The following is a 16,304-nucleotide window of genomic DNA, read 5'->3' on the forward strand; positions in this document are numbered from 1 at the left end:
GAAGCCACATAAATGAGAAGCCACTTAAATTAGAAGTATCTGCCGTGATTACACATTCCTCTCGGGGGCCCCTAACATTAATCTCTGACCTTGAACAACACAGTTTGAAAACCACTGTCCCCAAGCAAAAGGGCTTTGGCTGCAAAGACATTTCCTATAAGTCAAAGGGAGAGGGATTATAAGACTCACAGCTTTCTCTGCTCCAGCTCACCACCCCTGTTCCAGACATGGCGTGGGTTTCAGCGGAACACACCCGACTTTGGTTTCGTGCACCTGTTCCTGTTTGTACATATCTCAGATGCATGAAAAGCCAGGAGAGGGACAAAGGTGACTGGAGAGGCCAGGAAGCTGAGCTCCCAGAGGCAGTAGGCACCTGGCCAGCCCCTATGTTTACTGAACCGTCCACAGTTAGGGACCTGATGGTCCAATTTCAGTCTCTGCCCTGTCGTCCTTCCTACTTTCCTCCTTCTTGCTCTTCCAGCCATTTCACATCCAGTTCAATTTCCCAACCTGGAGACCACACAATATTTGCATTCTTGACTTTGGATCCAAAGAGAAGGGCAAGTGAGGGGAGAGAGTGGCCGAGAGGCATGATGGAGCAGGGGGAGAGAGTGAGGGATGAGTGTGGGGATAAAAATTGTCCTCTCGAGACTTGCAGTTGGCCACGCCTCCTCGCAGTTCCCAACATTTTGTCAAAAATATTTGATAATTCCCCATATGATAGTAGTTGTGCTTTTACTTATTCAGTCTACGGGCAACGCTTGAAATGCATATGGATTCATGTTGAATACTGGTGGCCTCAAAAACCAGGTGATAAAAGATTTCAAAGCTGTACCAGATATTCAAATTTTCATGCCCGATCTGGTGGGAAAGTATCTGACCAAACACTGAGCCAGCCAGTTCGGGCCCCAGATCCTTCTCCAGTCCTTGCCAAACAAGGACGTCACCAATCGGACTCAGCCAATCCATGGTTCCACCCGTTTTATCCCAAACACTGCAAATGTACAGCCATTGATGGAAAGGTCTAGAAAGCCAGGGCTGAGAACTGCTGTGCGTCTCAGCACGGCGAGGCTTCATGTGCCCAGCGCTCCTGGAAAACAACTGCTCATCTTCAAGCCCCGGCTCCATCAAACGTCCCCCAAAGCAACGGGTCACGCCGAGGCCTGCCCTTCCCTCCCGGGACGGCCCAGAAAGCCTGCTCACCGCGCCTACCTTGTAGAGGGCGGACATGGAGGCCGAGCCCACCACCAGGGCTATGCCGATGACAGAGTGGCTATGGAAGCCATCCGCGTAGGTCATCATCACGATCCCAGCGATGGCGAGGATGGCGGCCACGATCTGGATGGAAGGAAGACACGGTGGTCAGGGCAGCGGTGGGGAATCGGAGGGGCCCCCTACGTGCCAAGGGGGAGGCATGTTCATGGGGGTGCGATGGCGGGGAGGCTCCTTTTCAGTCCTTCTTTGGGGACCAAGCAAAGGCTGCTTTCCTGTCTAAACATTTGCCCCTGCTTGCAAAGGGGGCACTCGGCAAAGCCCGGCATGACCCAGGAACTGGCAACGGTTGGCAGCAAGGAGTGGCACCGTGGCTCGGCATCACGTGGGAGGGGGGCAGCCACGTGATTCCCGGGCACCCGAGAGGAGGCGGTCATAATCCCAACGACAGGCTATTTGGTCGTGACAAGGCCTGGTCGTGACCACCTCCTAGTTCGCTCGCAACCTTCCGTAAGCACCTCATAGGGTCCTGCTTTTATGTATCTCATATCTCAACAGAGAAGGCACAGTGACGACCACAGGCCTTGGCCCCATTTTACACGCCAGCAGTAGGACCTTCTGAGGCAGCGTGTGTCACGGGCCAATCAGGGCTACAAACAGTGTCCTAACCCTGGCGCTGCAGTTCCTTTCCTTGGCTGCTGCAGGGCCTGACCTCCACGGCCCACCACCTCCAATCCTGTTCTCGTCCAGATACGAACTACTCAGGTGGAGTGGACGCTCCTGGGACATATATACGTTCCTGCTGTGCGAAGTCAAGCTGTCAGAGTGCACAGGAGATCAACTAACTTGGGACAACATTTCCCAAAGGAGAAATGCATGAGCACCCAGAATAAGTACAAGTTCTAATCAGAGGTGGTCGTGGAGCTGCAGAAACACTGCTGGGTGACAAGTGCTAAGGGGCCGCTGGAGGCAGAACCCGGGGAGCGCAGGACAAACGTGCGCAGCACAAGTTTTGACCACTGGATCTACCGGGAGTTTCTCTCTCTTACGGATTGCTCAAAATTCCCTCCGCTCTCTGTAGCGATATCGAGTAGCTGACATTTACTGAGTGGTCACGGGATACATGTTTTCTGTGTTATCTTCTCATTTAATCCTCAAATTAGGTAGACATTATCATTCATTTCATTTTACAGGCATGGACACTTAGGCTCAGAGAGGTTCAGCAACTTGCCCAAAGTCACAGAGCTGGTGTGTGGCAGAGCAGGGACACACATTTCAGATCTAATTGCAAAGTCAGTGTTTATATATATATATATATATACATATACACACACACACACATATATATAAACATATATATAAAAACATATATATAAACATATATATACACACATATATATATATAAACAGAAAGTAGGATTCACATAATAAGCTGCTGCCAATTCTACTCTGAGATCTAAAGTGAGGTTTCCTGCATGGCTGAAGTACCATGTTTAGGTTAGTGAGAGGTAAAGTGGTTGGGTCTCAGCAGCCTGAGTTGTGCATTCCTCATGCAGTGTTTTCATATAAAGACACATCCACCCACATACAGAGGCCCTTAAGAGAGCGGGAGATCATCATTTCCTAGAGAAGCGCCATCCCTGCTCTGTCTTACTTGCTCTTTCTGGTTTAGTGATTCACCTTTATCTCTCCTTATCACATAATGCACATATTTTATATTCAAATGCTACACGTACTGTGTACGACTCTCCATTAAGAGAAAGAAACAGAGGCACAAGGCAATAAGTGCCTTTTTTCCCTCCAGGAGAACAAGGGGCTAATGAAAAAGCAGGCAGGGCAAGGGGTGTGGGTTCTGCTCCAGAGGACACGCACGGTGCAAAGATGCTGCACCCGGCAGTTGCACCGGGCTAGGCAGCCAGGTAAACAGAGAGAGGGAACTAATTAGAAAAAGAAGGGAAGGAGAGAGAGAGAGAAAGAGGGAAGAATACAGCTACATTTCAGATGATGTGGTGCATCTCCAAAGGTACTTGAGTCTTTCCAAACATAAAGATGAAGTCTGAGGGAATGACGGAGAATAAGGGTTATTTTTCCCTGAAGATTTACAAGGCAGATTTGGGACTTCCTTACTCTCTTTTCTCTTTTGATTAAATCACAAGCAGCTAAAACCTTCCGCCTGAGCTGTGCTGTGCAGAAGAGCTGAGGGAAGAGGCAAGAAATAGAGAGCGTGGGTGGCCACCGGCTTCCTGGTCAACCTTCGCCAAGTCCAGGCCGGTGGGTTCATTCCGACAGGTGGCACCGGGGACAGCGCTCCCCCCCCCACCCCGTTCACGCCTCCAGGGCTTCTCCTCTTGGGGGTCCCCGCCACACGTCACAGGCTTGACCCACCCGATTACAGGGCTCACTCTCTGGGCATCAACAGTCCCCCTGGAACCCCCGACCCTGAGCCTGAGGCCCTGACCGCCGTGCTGGAGGGGAAGCTGGTGCTGACCTCGCGTCCAGTACCCCTAACAGCAGAGCAGAGTTGAAACATACCCTGTGGGTCTGGGGGGCAGAGCCTGAGCGTCCTTCCCCAAGCCTGCCATTCCCTTGAAGATGCCAGATCTCTTTAAAAAATAAGTGCAGAGTTTACATTTTCACCCTAACATGTCTGGTTTCTTGGTTTACATTTGGAAATGTTCCATGCCTGTTTCCTGCACTCAGATGAACTCTCCAGGAAGGCCGGTCCTGCGTGTCCTGTGGTTTCACATGGTCTTGGAAAAAGTCCAGGCTCCCCAGGACCGCGTGCTGCGGTTGGATGCCACCCGGATGATCCCCTAGCGTGTCTTCTCGCTCCTTCTCCAGTCCTCCTGGTGTGAACGCTCTAGCTGGCTCTGAAGAGCCGAGAGTCCCATCTGCCACCTCCTCTGTGATGCGGGCTGCGGGTGGTGCAGCTGGTCAACCCCTCCTTCATCCAGCTGCGGACCACAGCCGGGCGGGCTTGGGCCTGGGAGGGGCCACACCTCCTGCCCCCAGAATTCTACTTGCTCTCATTCTCCTGCTGCTTCTGCTACACCAAACCGCCTCCCTAAATAGTTGCCAGCCTCTGACACTGTCAACCGAAGAACTGGGCAGGTCCGTCAAACGCCTCTTATTGAGAAGGAATAAGAAGAATAACAACACTGAGAAAAGATGACATGTATTAGGTTTCATGTGTCGGGCATGCATACCTTATTTTATTCTTACAGCTGTTCTCTGAGTACTAATATTCTATTTTAACATCGGGTAATTAAGGCTCAGAGATGTTAAGTAACTAGCTCAAGGTCCAACAGCTCATGAGAGTGGACCCAAACCCTCATTGCTCGACTCTAGGTTAGAGGACCCGTTATGACCCCAAGCCTGGAAGACATGTGAAACGCACATCTAAGTGCAGAGTCAAGGGGTGATATGGGGACCAACATGCGCTCCTCTCATACACTCGCCTCTGATGCCATATGTGGCCACGATCTCCCCAGCATTCGAAGATAAACATTTTCTTCTCCCTGGTCTGTCTGCATGACTCAGCCCTGTTGATGTTTTCTAGGAACCACAGCCCTTGCGATTTGAGTCACTGCCTTAATAACTCAGGCCCTCTATGTCACCTGTTCCACAAACATCTGTCCTCTACATCTGTGTGACTCTCAGGCCAGAATGCTCAGCCCTCCAGGATGGAAAAGAGTGTCAGTTCCCTTCAATCTCTGGCAATGACCCAGTAGAAGGTGCCAGCTAACCCAGCAGTCTGAGGGAAGTCTCAGAGAACCTGTGTACTGGTTAGGTTGTATCTTGGGCTCAAATCTCCATCTGTTTCTCAAGGGGGACCTTTCAATCACACCAGCCAGCGGCTGACATCTTAACAGATTTTACCAGCTCTCTGAACTCTTGAAGATGAGAAGAGGGCGCTCCACCTTGACTTGGAGCGGGATGACCTTCGAGGACAGGTCACTTACTTCTAAGAGGAGTGATGATTATCAGAGAGACCCACAACCGCGTGGTGCTTTACTGGTTACGAAGTTCCATCACCGACACTGGCTCCTGAATCTTCATTTCAGTGCTGGCCTCATGTCAAAGGCTTCAACACGAAAATCTGTTCAGTCTACAGTGGTCGGCACAGCCCAAGCTGAGCAAGTGGCCAGGACGGCAGGACTGAATCACAGCTCAGGGATGTTAGCGGAAACCCTCTTGCCCATGAATAGCAACGAGGAAAAGATCTGGTTCTCTGTGAGTCCAAGTGGGTTTCAGTGTTTTCACACCTCCTTCTTTTAACCTCAGAAACTTTGTTTTCTTCTGCTTAGACGCAGAATGAACCTTGAAGCCTCTTTTCACAGTAACAATCTTATGCGGAATTTGTTTTGGACATCAGAATCACGCCAAAAAGTGCTCCATGCATTCCCCTGGCTTTTGACATCACAATAAAGCCACAGTGGGTCCTAGGACATCCGAATCTTCAGCGTCCAGGCAGGCAGGCGACTGGACCGATTGCCTCTGGCCGTACCGCATTTCTAGTGGAGGTGTATTCGATGGTTTATTGACTCAAAGCGTTTCTGGGTGGTAGCACAGTGAGCTGAGTTCTTGTTCCAAAATTAACACGAAGCCTCAAAACACATTTTCCCCCTACTGCAAGGTAAAAATCTGACTCAGCAGTTGACTCACGTCCCCACTGCTGTTTGAGAAGCTAGGTGGGCGTGAGTCCTCCGTGAAGGTGATACCACTGTTCCCAGGACAATTAGCCAAGGACACAAGCAGAGGGCCTGGAGTCTGCCCCTTGCTGGGTTCCCAACAGGGTCCACTCTAAAGCAGAGGTCCCCAACCCCTGGGCCGTGGACCGGTACCGGTCCGTGGCCTGTTAGGAACCGGGCCGCAGAGCAGGAGGTGAGCGGCGGACGGGCGAGCGAGCGAGCGAAGCGTCATCTGTATTTACAGCCGCTTCCCATCACTCGCATTACCGCCTGACCATTCCCACCCTCCACCTCCCCACCCCTGTCCGTGGAAAAATTGTCTTCCATGAAACCCGTCCCTGGTGCCAAAAAGGTTGGGGACCGCTGCTCTAAAGGGGCTGCCCTTCAAAAGGATTCTGAGCTTCGTGGGCTTCCTACACGGCCTGAGGGTGCAGGAAGGAGAAAGCGAGGCGCTCTGACTACAGGACTACTAGCTGCCTGGTCGAATCCTTTTTGTCCTTGTTTGTGACAAGGTGATGGTGGGGCAGTGGCAGACTCTGGCCAGCAGAGGGAGACAAGCAGAAGCCGGCAGGATTCTGTCAAGGCTGAGTGTCACCTGTTCCTTTTATCTATATTTCGGCTCATGCTTGATAGCGCACTTGTCATATTTCACACAACTGTTCTGAAATGTGACTAGCTAAATCTGACTTGATTTTAAGGGAATTTCCGCAGTCTCAGAGGTAACAACCAGAGGTAATTCAGGGGCATCATTTCATTCTCCCTTGCTCTGGGGTTGAAGGGAGTGAAACTGTCCCTCCAAAGTTTGGACTTAGCATAAGTGTGTCCAGCCCACTTGGGCATTGAACCCACGGTCCAGACAAAGGGCCGCCAAGACTGCACGTCCGTGTGGATGCAGAAGGACCTTTGGCTTTCAGATACCTCCTAAGCAGACAGTGGCAGTGTTAGCAGAGGGCTCTAGGCCACGGGACCCCTGAAAGGCGGGGTGGGCACATCACTCCTCCCAGGGGGGGTCCCCGAGCAGCACACACTTTAGGGAATGCTTGTTGAAACGCTTGAAATGAAAGGTGCTTTAATGAACGCTTGTCTAGAATGGTTCGCGAGCAAGAAGGTTTGCAAGGCACCCCGAGAGCCGGGCTCCTTTTCTGCTGCAAATCAGAAGGAAAGTGGTTAGCAGCTTACGCTTAACGGCCCAGCACATGGAGCTAAGCAAGCCGATGGGCAGGTTTTGGTTGGCATGACTGAGTGAGGGAGGAAGACAGAGAATAAGGAACTTACCCTCACTCCCATGAACCTGTCCCTGAGAACGATCCATGAGAGCAAGAACACAAAAGCTTTGTTGCAGCAGAACAATACGGAGACATCCGTAGTGTTTATTTTCTTTATTGCATGTAAGTACAGGTAGTTTGTGAGTGTCCAAAGAACACCAAAGGGTGCTGCCTTGGTAAAAAACACCTTCAAAGTCAAGCCATTGTCTCCAAAAAATCGACAGCATTCCCTAAAACAAGGAAAGAGAGTCAGTGTTATTATATTCTTGGCTTGAGACAGACCATTTTTTTTCCCCCTCTACCCAGTTTAGTTATTTATTTTTTTTTTAGCAGATGCAGGACGGGGTGGGGTCCTTTTATTTATTATTATGTTTTATCAACATCTTTCTATCAAAGCCCTTCAACCTATGCTTTAGCCCACTGAAGAAAGCGTCGCACAAGGATCTGCTGTCATGGATTATCCCTTCTGTCCGTGTTGGCTTTGGAATGGATGGTGCTGGCAGAAGGTAATGTTGGGACCATCCGATGTGAAGAAGCCCCAATTCCACGGTGACTGCCTAAGGGATTCTGCCACTTGGTTAGTAAGAGAAGGACATCCCTAGACCTTTTCTTCTCAGGGGGCTGGATATTGAAGAGAACTCACTGAAACATATTTTTTTTAACAAATTTGCCCCCAAATGAAATTGCCTGTGATCAGGCAGTGGCAGTCATTTCCTGGGCACGTCTAATACATTTTGGCTGTGATATCAACGGTGTTAACTGTCTATACATTTTCCCCACGAGGCCCTTTCTAGAGTTTGTCATTTCACCGAGTGGAAGGGCCTGTCCCCACGCCATCTGAGAGGTGCGCACAGGAGGAATGAGTGGGTCGAAGAGCTCAGCATCTTAAGAGAGGAGGAGGTGAGGAAACGCCTGTAGGAGAAAGTTTTCCAACGCCATCGTTCCAGATTCTAGGGGAAGGATCATCGATATCTGAAAAGCTGCTTAAGAAAAAGAAAGCCGGGCTTCCCTGGTGGTGCAGTGGTTAAGAATCCACCTGCCAATGCAGGGGACACGGGTTCGAGCCCTGGTCCGGGACGATCCCACATGCCGTGGAGCAACTAAGCCTGTGCGCCACAACTACTGAGCCCACGAGCCACAACTCCTGAGCCCGCGTGCCACAACTACTGAAGCCCGCATGCCTAGAGCCCGTGCTCCACAAGAGAAGCCACCACAGTGAGAAGCCCGCGCACCGCAACAAAGAGTAGCCCCCGCTCGCCGCAACTAGAGAAAGCCCGCGTGCAGCAACGAAGACCCAACGCAGTCAAGAATAAAATAAATAATATAAATAAATTTAAAAAAGAAAAGAAAAAGAAAGCCAACCTTTCCCAGGCAGAAGAAAATGGGAAGAGGAGGCTGTGGGCAGAGGGTGTGGAGAGAGGGCTGAGGGGCTGGCTCTGCAGACAGCTGCCCGCTGCCCTGGGTGGGAGTGGAGAGCATCGTGCTGCTGGGCCCCACGAGCCCGGCCAAGGACAGGGACGAGTGAGGACATGCTGCCCCGCAGCCATCACTGTCCAGCCTCACGACAGGGCCCAGGGGGGCCCACGTACCAGCGAGTGAGCGGTCAGGGAGAGAAAAGATGGAACGGGAATGAGCCAAAGGCGCTAAGGTGGGGAAGAGCCACAGCCCGTGCCACTCAGCATGAAAATGCAGCAGTCACGGAGGAAAACGGAAAACAAGAGTCAAAGGGGATTTGATGCGATTTTAAATTTAATCTTGTTTGCTCTTTTCATCAATCTAAAATGCAATCTGCCTTTGTTCATTGCTCCACTGTGGGATATCCATAGAAGAAACAGAAAACCCATCACCGTTTGCTGAACCCAGAGTCTTACGTTGCTTCTAAACCAGCAGCAGGTAAATATAAAACATTCAATCACTAAATTTACCATGAAACCAATTCAAATGAATTGATTCCATTTTGGCTCTCTATGAATGGAACTTTCATCTAACTGACATGTTGATATTTCTGTTTGCCGTGTAATTTTCATACAATAGTTCAGCTGTATTTTCCATGGGTCTTTCTGCAGCCCCTATTTACAGGGCAGTCTTCTTTCCCCCAGGGACGGTGACCGGGGCAGCTTCCTTCATGTTTGTGATTATGGCGGCTATAAAGTGATGCCGATCCCTTGAGAATGATCAACAGGAAATGCAAGTATTCTTTCTTGTCATTAATATCAACCTATTTTAACCAAACTTAGAGGTTGTTACCCTGCTTAAGGGAACATAACACAAGGAGGATTTCCAAGTTGCCCCTGACTATTATAAAACATGATTCATGTTGTTGCAGGGGCCATACAAACTCAACTGGACACCTTACGTCCTCTCTGAGAATCTACGTTTGATTCATCCAACGTGTGATGGTTGTAGAAGTGATGGGTGGGGTACAGACACGGTTGGGTAGTGAACGGCCCAAGCTGTTGACCAGAAGTGTGGAGGAGAGGGGATCCATCCTGGAGATGGAAAAGGCAAGACTTCTGGGCCCAGCAGAGCTCTGTTGGCCCTTTGAGGACTCACGGTCAGGGGATTACAGGCCAGGTGGGTAGATCTTGGTTCTAATGAGACCAAGATGATTGACCCCTGAGCCAGTGAGCCTAGTGCTGTTTTAAGACCAAAGACTGTGCACTAATCCATGTCAGCTGGCTTGGGTATATGGCCCACATATACCCTTGATGGCAAGGGGACCCAAGAGAGATGACAAGCACAAATCCACCTCTTCTTGGTGTACCAAGAATAGAGGACAGTAGATACTCTCTTGACTGATTTCCACTTGGCTGACGCGACAGTCTAATGCCCTTCATTGCTGGCACAATAAAGGCCTGAGGCTGGCAGGTTACTGCCGAGCATGCCCAAGCCCTGTGGTTCCTACTGACTGAGTCACGTGTTGGCCAAGATTTCAATGTCTTTGTTTCCAGTCCTGCTTGTGTCAATTGTTCTTGGTTGTTTCAAGCGCGTAATTCAATTAAATATTTCCTAAACCAATGAAGTATGACTGAGAAAAGAAAGTTGTGCTTTTCCTATGAAATCTAAATGGAGAGCTTCAAGTAAGACTTAATAAAAGCAAGTCACTAAAATATTGCTACCGAATTAAGTGTGAATGAAACACTGTGAAAGATAGGGAAAACCATAAAAATCTGTAAGTTCTATGCTCATATTATTTAACAAAGACCTATGTTCTTGGTGCTCTTTAAAGAACTCTGGCTGGGATAGGCTAGCTTGGTGGGATTAGGATGGCTTGCCATTTAATTCAAATCAACAAGCACCTGTTTATCACTTGTTATAGTCACAATTCTAGACACTGTAGCTGATACAAAACAAGTAAATAGTCCCTCGTCTTGAAAAAATTATGGTAAAATTGGGAAGATAAGACTGATTCCTCAATAGGAAGTAATGCAAGTTTAAATAAAATCACCTATTAGGTGGTGTGGAATATAATAATGCCATAGAATTCCTATCAAATGGAGAGAGTTGGACTGATTGGAAAAGGTCTCATAAAAGATAAGATTTTGAGTTAAACCTTTAAGGATAGCTAGGATTTATACAGTCGGGGTTGGGGAAGATATAATACCCTTAGAGAGAGAAGAAATTGGACCCATGACACAAGAACAAATGGCTATAAAAATGGAAATAATCTTGCAAATTAAATACAGAATAGCCAAATTTTAAAAATTAATAGAAGAGTTAGAATATACAGTCAAGATAAACTCGAGGAGGGGGAGAGAGTGAAAGTGAGAGCGAGACAGATGGAAAGAAAAGCTTATATGAGAAGGTCAAGCCAGAAGGTCCAATATTGAACTTAAAAAGAAACACCAGAAAGAGAGAACGAAAAAATGAAATGGAGGAAATTACAAACTAAATAATTCAAGAAAGTTTTTTAGAACTACAGGACATGGTCTTCATAATGAAAGGACTCGCCAAGTACCAAGCAAAACGAAGAACCACGACAAGGCATATACTTGTGGCAAAAAGGGATGAAGATAAGACTTAAGGCTCCCAAGAGAAATAAAACAAAATTGGGAGAATTGGGAGTGACTGAGAGTGAGTGGGTGTGGAACAGGAGTTACCATTTTAAAATGATAATTGTTTTATTATTCATTTGCTTTTCCAACGTACGTGCAAGTATTAAAGTGCTAAAAATAAAAATTACTTAAAAACACGAGAGGTCAAGTTGCCGTGATTGAAGCTGCAAAGTGAATGCCCTGAGATAGCTTTGAGGGGTGCAGTTTGAAAGCCATAGATACAGGGAAACCCTACTAGTTACAGATAAGGCTGCTGTAGCTCAGACAGATTAAATGATGCGCTCACGTTCAAGTTCAATCAGATAGTGGCGGAGCCAGACCTGCAGCCTGAGCTCACTCCTCAATGAACACTCCCCATGATCCCCTCTCTCTTCTGGATCCTTCCCATCACCATTTCAACATGTCTAAGCCTCGCCAACCTTAACATACGCCCCCAAAGCAAGAGCAAGCACCTTCAGCCCCTTTTCCTCTCTCTTCCCCTCTTTCAGAGGCAAGACTTTAGAACTGCCATCTGCATTCATGTCCCCATGACCACCTCTCTCACTCTTCAGCTCTCTCTGATCCAGTGTCTGCTCCCACCACTCACCCAAACTCCTAGACTGATTACCAATGACCTCCCAGTTGCTAAATCCCATGGGTACTTTGCGGTCTTACTTTTGGGAGCCTTTGACATTGTTGACTGTTCCTCCTTTAACCAACCTTCTTGGCTGCCAATTCAGCACACTCCCCCGGGTTTCCTCCTACCTCTCCACACCCTCCCAAGGCTTCCTTGGAATTTTCCTAGGATTCTCTTCTAGTTCCCCCTGTTTTGATCCTACAAACAGTCACTGAGCAGTCTAATCTACTGTCAGAGTTTCAAACCCCAGCCAGTGACTCTGTAGTCAGGACGCTTCTCCTATCTGGTGCCATCTGCATCCTGGACATTCCCAGACACCAAAAATTCAGCCTCCCCAAATGAATTCCCCATATTCCCCTCAATCCTCAATCACCATAAGGTACCACGATTCATATTTCTTCTACTGGCTAGATACTTTGGAATCATTCTTAACGTCTCCTTTTTCCTCTTCACATCTCATTCATCAACAAGGCTTACAGGTTACTTCTCCTAAGTATCTCATTGCCATGACCACCACACCACCTGGCCCATGCCTCTGTCTCCTCTCACTTGGACTACGGTCACTGGAATCTGAGCTTCTCTCCACGGTTGTCTCTCCTCCAATTCAATCCATTCCATACTCCATGCTGCAGTCAGAGAGATCCTCCTCTTCCCTCACTTTCCCTTAGGATGAGGGTCAAGCTCCCCACAGGCTTACCAGGTCCTTTCTGACCTGGCCTCTGCCCATCCTGTAGCCTTTATCCATCACTTCTCCAGCCCTACTCTGAATTAAGCCACCTTGAACTCATTTCAGTCACTTGGATTCAGTGTTCTTTCTTTCTCCGCTCTGGGTCTCATCAGATCCTCTATTCCCCTGAAACACTCTTCCTCCTCCTCCTCCTTTAGTTGGTTTCTTTCCATCCATTGGGTATCAGCTCATATACCCCCTTCAGTGCTCCCTAAATGCCCTGGACGCCCCACCATACATATAGGACCCTTTATTGTAACTGCTTATTTAATCATCTGACTTCACTAGAACGTAAGCTCCATGTGGTCATTATATTTCTGCTTCATCTTATATCCCCCGAGCTTGGCTCATTATATGCGTTAACAAATAATTTATTTTTACAGAATGAATGTGCTTATTCCTTTACGGGGGACCACTGGTTTTCAAACAATGATGCACAGACCATCAGTCTTAGAAATCTCAGGGAACTTTTAAAAATACGAATTGCTTCGATTCAACTCTAGACATATTCAATCATACTTTCCTGTGAGGGGCTTAGGATTCTGTAGAGAATGGTGCAGTTTATATGAGGGTGACATTTCTGAGAGCATTCCATAATTCAACATTTACACAGCTTGATTTGTTTTCCCACAGTAGCACCAAGTTTCTATTTGCCAGCTCATGTTAACACTGCCACCTAGCATTTATAGTTCCCTTGGCCTCTCCGAGTTGACACTGTGATTCTTGTTTAACTTTTAAAATCTCGAGGGAGTCACATTATTTGAAATTTTATGCATAAATGAAACATTAGTCATACCTGTATTTTGTTACTGCAAATTTGCATTAAAATGAGACTGCACTGTATTTTAAAGAATTTCCAAATGATTCTCAAGTACAGCTAAGTTTGGATCCAAAAGTTCATGCTGTCTCTCTCTGTTTGCTTTATTTCTTTAAAAAAAATTTAAAAATCATAGTAAAATCCACATAACATAAAAGCTACCATCTTAACCATTTTTAAGTATACAGTTCAGTGGTGTTAAAAACATTCACAATGCTGTGTAACCAATTTCTAGAATTCTTTTCATCTTGCAAAACTGAAACTTAGTACTCTAAATTAAACAACAATTCCCCACTCTTCCCTCCCTACAGCTGCTGGCAACTGCCACTCTACTTTGTCTCTATGAATCTACTGCAGGCACCTCATGTAACTGGAATCATACAGTATTTGTCCTTTTGTGACTGGCTTACTTCACTTAGCACAGTGCCCTCAAGGTTCAACCATATTGTGTCATGTGTCAAAATTTCCTTCCATTTAAGGCTGAATAATATTCTGTTGTATATATCACATTTTGTGTACCCACTCATCCACTGATGGACATGTGGGTTGCTTCTACCTCTTGGCTATTGTGAATAATGCTGCTATGGACATGGATATACAAACACCTCTTTGAGACCCTGATTTCAATTCTTTTGTACATATACCCGGAAGTGGAATTACTGGATCATATGATAATTCTATGTTTAATTTTTTGAGGAATCATCACACTGTTTTGCATAGTGGTCGTACCATTTTACATTCCACCAGAAGTGCACAAGGATTCCAATTTTTTTACATCCTCATCAACACTTATTATTTTCTGGGTTTTTTAAATTTAAATTTAAATTTTAGCCATCATAATGGATGTAAGGTGATATCTCATTGTGGTTTTGATTTGCATTTCTGTCATGATTAGTGATGTTGAGCATCTTTTCATGAGCTTGTTGGACATTTATATATCATCTTTGAAGAATGTCTATTCAAGTCCTTTACTTATTTTTTCAGTGTTTCTTTTTATTGCTGTTGTTGAGTTATAGGAGTTCTTCATATATTCTGGATATTAACCTCTTATCAGATATATGATTTGCAAATATTTTTCCCATTCCATAGGTTGCCTTTTCACTCTGTTGATTGTGTCCTTTGATGCACAAGAGTTTTACATTTTGATGTAATCCAATTTATCTATTTTTACTTTTGTTGCCTGTTTTTGGTGTCTTATCCAAGAGATCATTTCCAAATACAATGCCATAAAGCCCCTATGCTTTCTCCTAAGAGTTTTATAGTGTTATCTCTTACATTTAGATATTTGATTCATCTTGAGTTAATTTTTATGTATGTTGTAAAGTTAGGATCCAACTTCCTTCTTTTGCATGTGGATATCCAGTTTTCCTAGCGCTATTTGTAGAAAGGCTGTCCCTTCCCCCACTGAATGGTCTTGGCACCCTTATCAACATCATTTGACCACAGATGTGAGGGTTTATTTCTGGATTCTCTATTCTGTTCCATTGGTCTATATGTCTTCATGCCAGTACCACACTTCACGCCAGTTTTAATTACTGTAACTTTATAATAAGTTTTGTAATCAGGAAGTGTGAGACCTCTAATTTTGTTCTCTTTTTTTCAAGATCATTTTGGCTATTTGGTATCCCTTGAGATTCTGTATGAATTTTAGGATGGATTTTCCTATTTCTGAAAAAAATGCTGTTGGGATAGGGATTGCATTAAATCTGTAGATAGCTTTGGGTATTACTGATATCTTATCACCATTAAGTCTTCCCATCCACGAACACTGGATGACTTTCTATTTGTCTGCGTCTTTACTTTCTTTCAGGAATGTTTTGTAGTTTTCCATATGCAAGTCTTTCACCTCCTTAGTTAAGTTTACTCCTCAGTATTTTATTCTTTTTGATCATATTGTAAATGGAATTATTTTACTTTTTTCTTTTTTAAAAATCGGAGCATAACACGTCTTTATGTGCACAAAGATTAAAATGTACAGTTTAATTTTTGTAAAGTAAAATCATACATGTAACACCATCTCTTCCAAGATATAGAATATATACCAACACTCCAGAAGCTTCCTCTGTGCCCTTTCCTAGTCATTATTTATCCCCTTAAATATAATCAGTATGGAGAGTTCTGTCTCCATGGTTTATTTTTTCCTTTATAAAGATGGAACTGTACATCATGTACTCTTTTGTGTCTGGTTTCTTTTACTCAGTGACTCAGGGTCATTGGAATAATTCAATCTGCCAATGTTTTGGACCCCCACCAACCCTGTCCACAGCTTGTACTGAAATAAGCTTGCAATAATGTTAGTATATATTGATGGTGATAGAATATGTTATCCTATTTCAGGGACACACACACACACACACACACACACAGAGTCGAAGATCAAAAATATACAGATTTAGGTAGATAGATTGAAAAAGAGAGACTGAATAATGTATGAAATAAAAAATATAATTGAACTGAATGACTAATTTGGGCTTCCCTTTGGCTGCAAATACAAACTGTACTTATTGAAAATAAAAATCATGATTGGAAATATTAGCATTGCAAAAATTAGAACCGTAATCACAGTGATACCCTTTGATCTCCTTCCTTTCATAGGTCTTAAGGCGTACAGTCAGTTAAGACAAAATGTCATTTAATGGGACTTCCCTGGCGGTCCAGTGGTTAAGACTCCGCGCTTCCACTGCAGGGGGCGCAGGTTCGATCCCGGTCAGGGAACTAAGATCCTGCAAGCCGCGCGGCCAAAAAGAAAAAAAAAGAAAAAAAAGAAAAAACATGAAATGTCATTTAAGTACATTTGGATACGCAAAAGAAAGTTAAACGTGTGGGTTCTGGCTCAGAAGACATTAAAAGGAATAAGAAAATGGGAGAAGTAAAAGAATGTAATGGAAGAAATTAAAATAGTTTCTGAAAAAGCAAAATAG

The 16,304-nt window shown here is 45.7% G+C and overlaps 1 protein-coding gene across 3 annotated transcripts in view; it reads right to left on the bottom strand.

Moving 5' to 3' along the window:
• Nucleotides 1-16,304, bottom strand: part of SLC35F3 (solute carrier family 35 member F3) — a 321,149-nt gene that overhangs the window by 27,455 nt on the left and 277,390 nt on the right. For all 3 annotated transcript variants that reach the window (XR_014252954.1, XM_082423006.1, XM_082423007.1), the window contains 2 exons: nt 7,179-7,398; nt 1,213-1,338 (listed from right to left, as the gene is read on the bottom strand). Coding sequence is in view for 2 of the 3 variants with exons in the window: in XM_082423006.1 (XP_082279132.1) it covers nt 1,213-1,338; nt 7,179-7,398 (346 nt within the window). In the remaining variant the exon portion in view is untranslated. The remainder of the gene's footprint in view (nt 1-1,212; nt 1,339-7,178; nt 7,399-16,304) is intronic.

The sequence above is a fragment of the Balaenoptera physalus genome, assembly GCF_965194825.1.
Source record: "Balaenoptera physalus genome assembly, chromosome: 14".
Taxonomy (NCBI): Eukaryota; Metazoa; Chordata; class Mammalia; order Artiodactyla; family Balaenopteridae; genus Balaenoptera; species Balaenoptera physalus.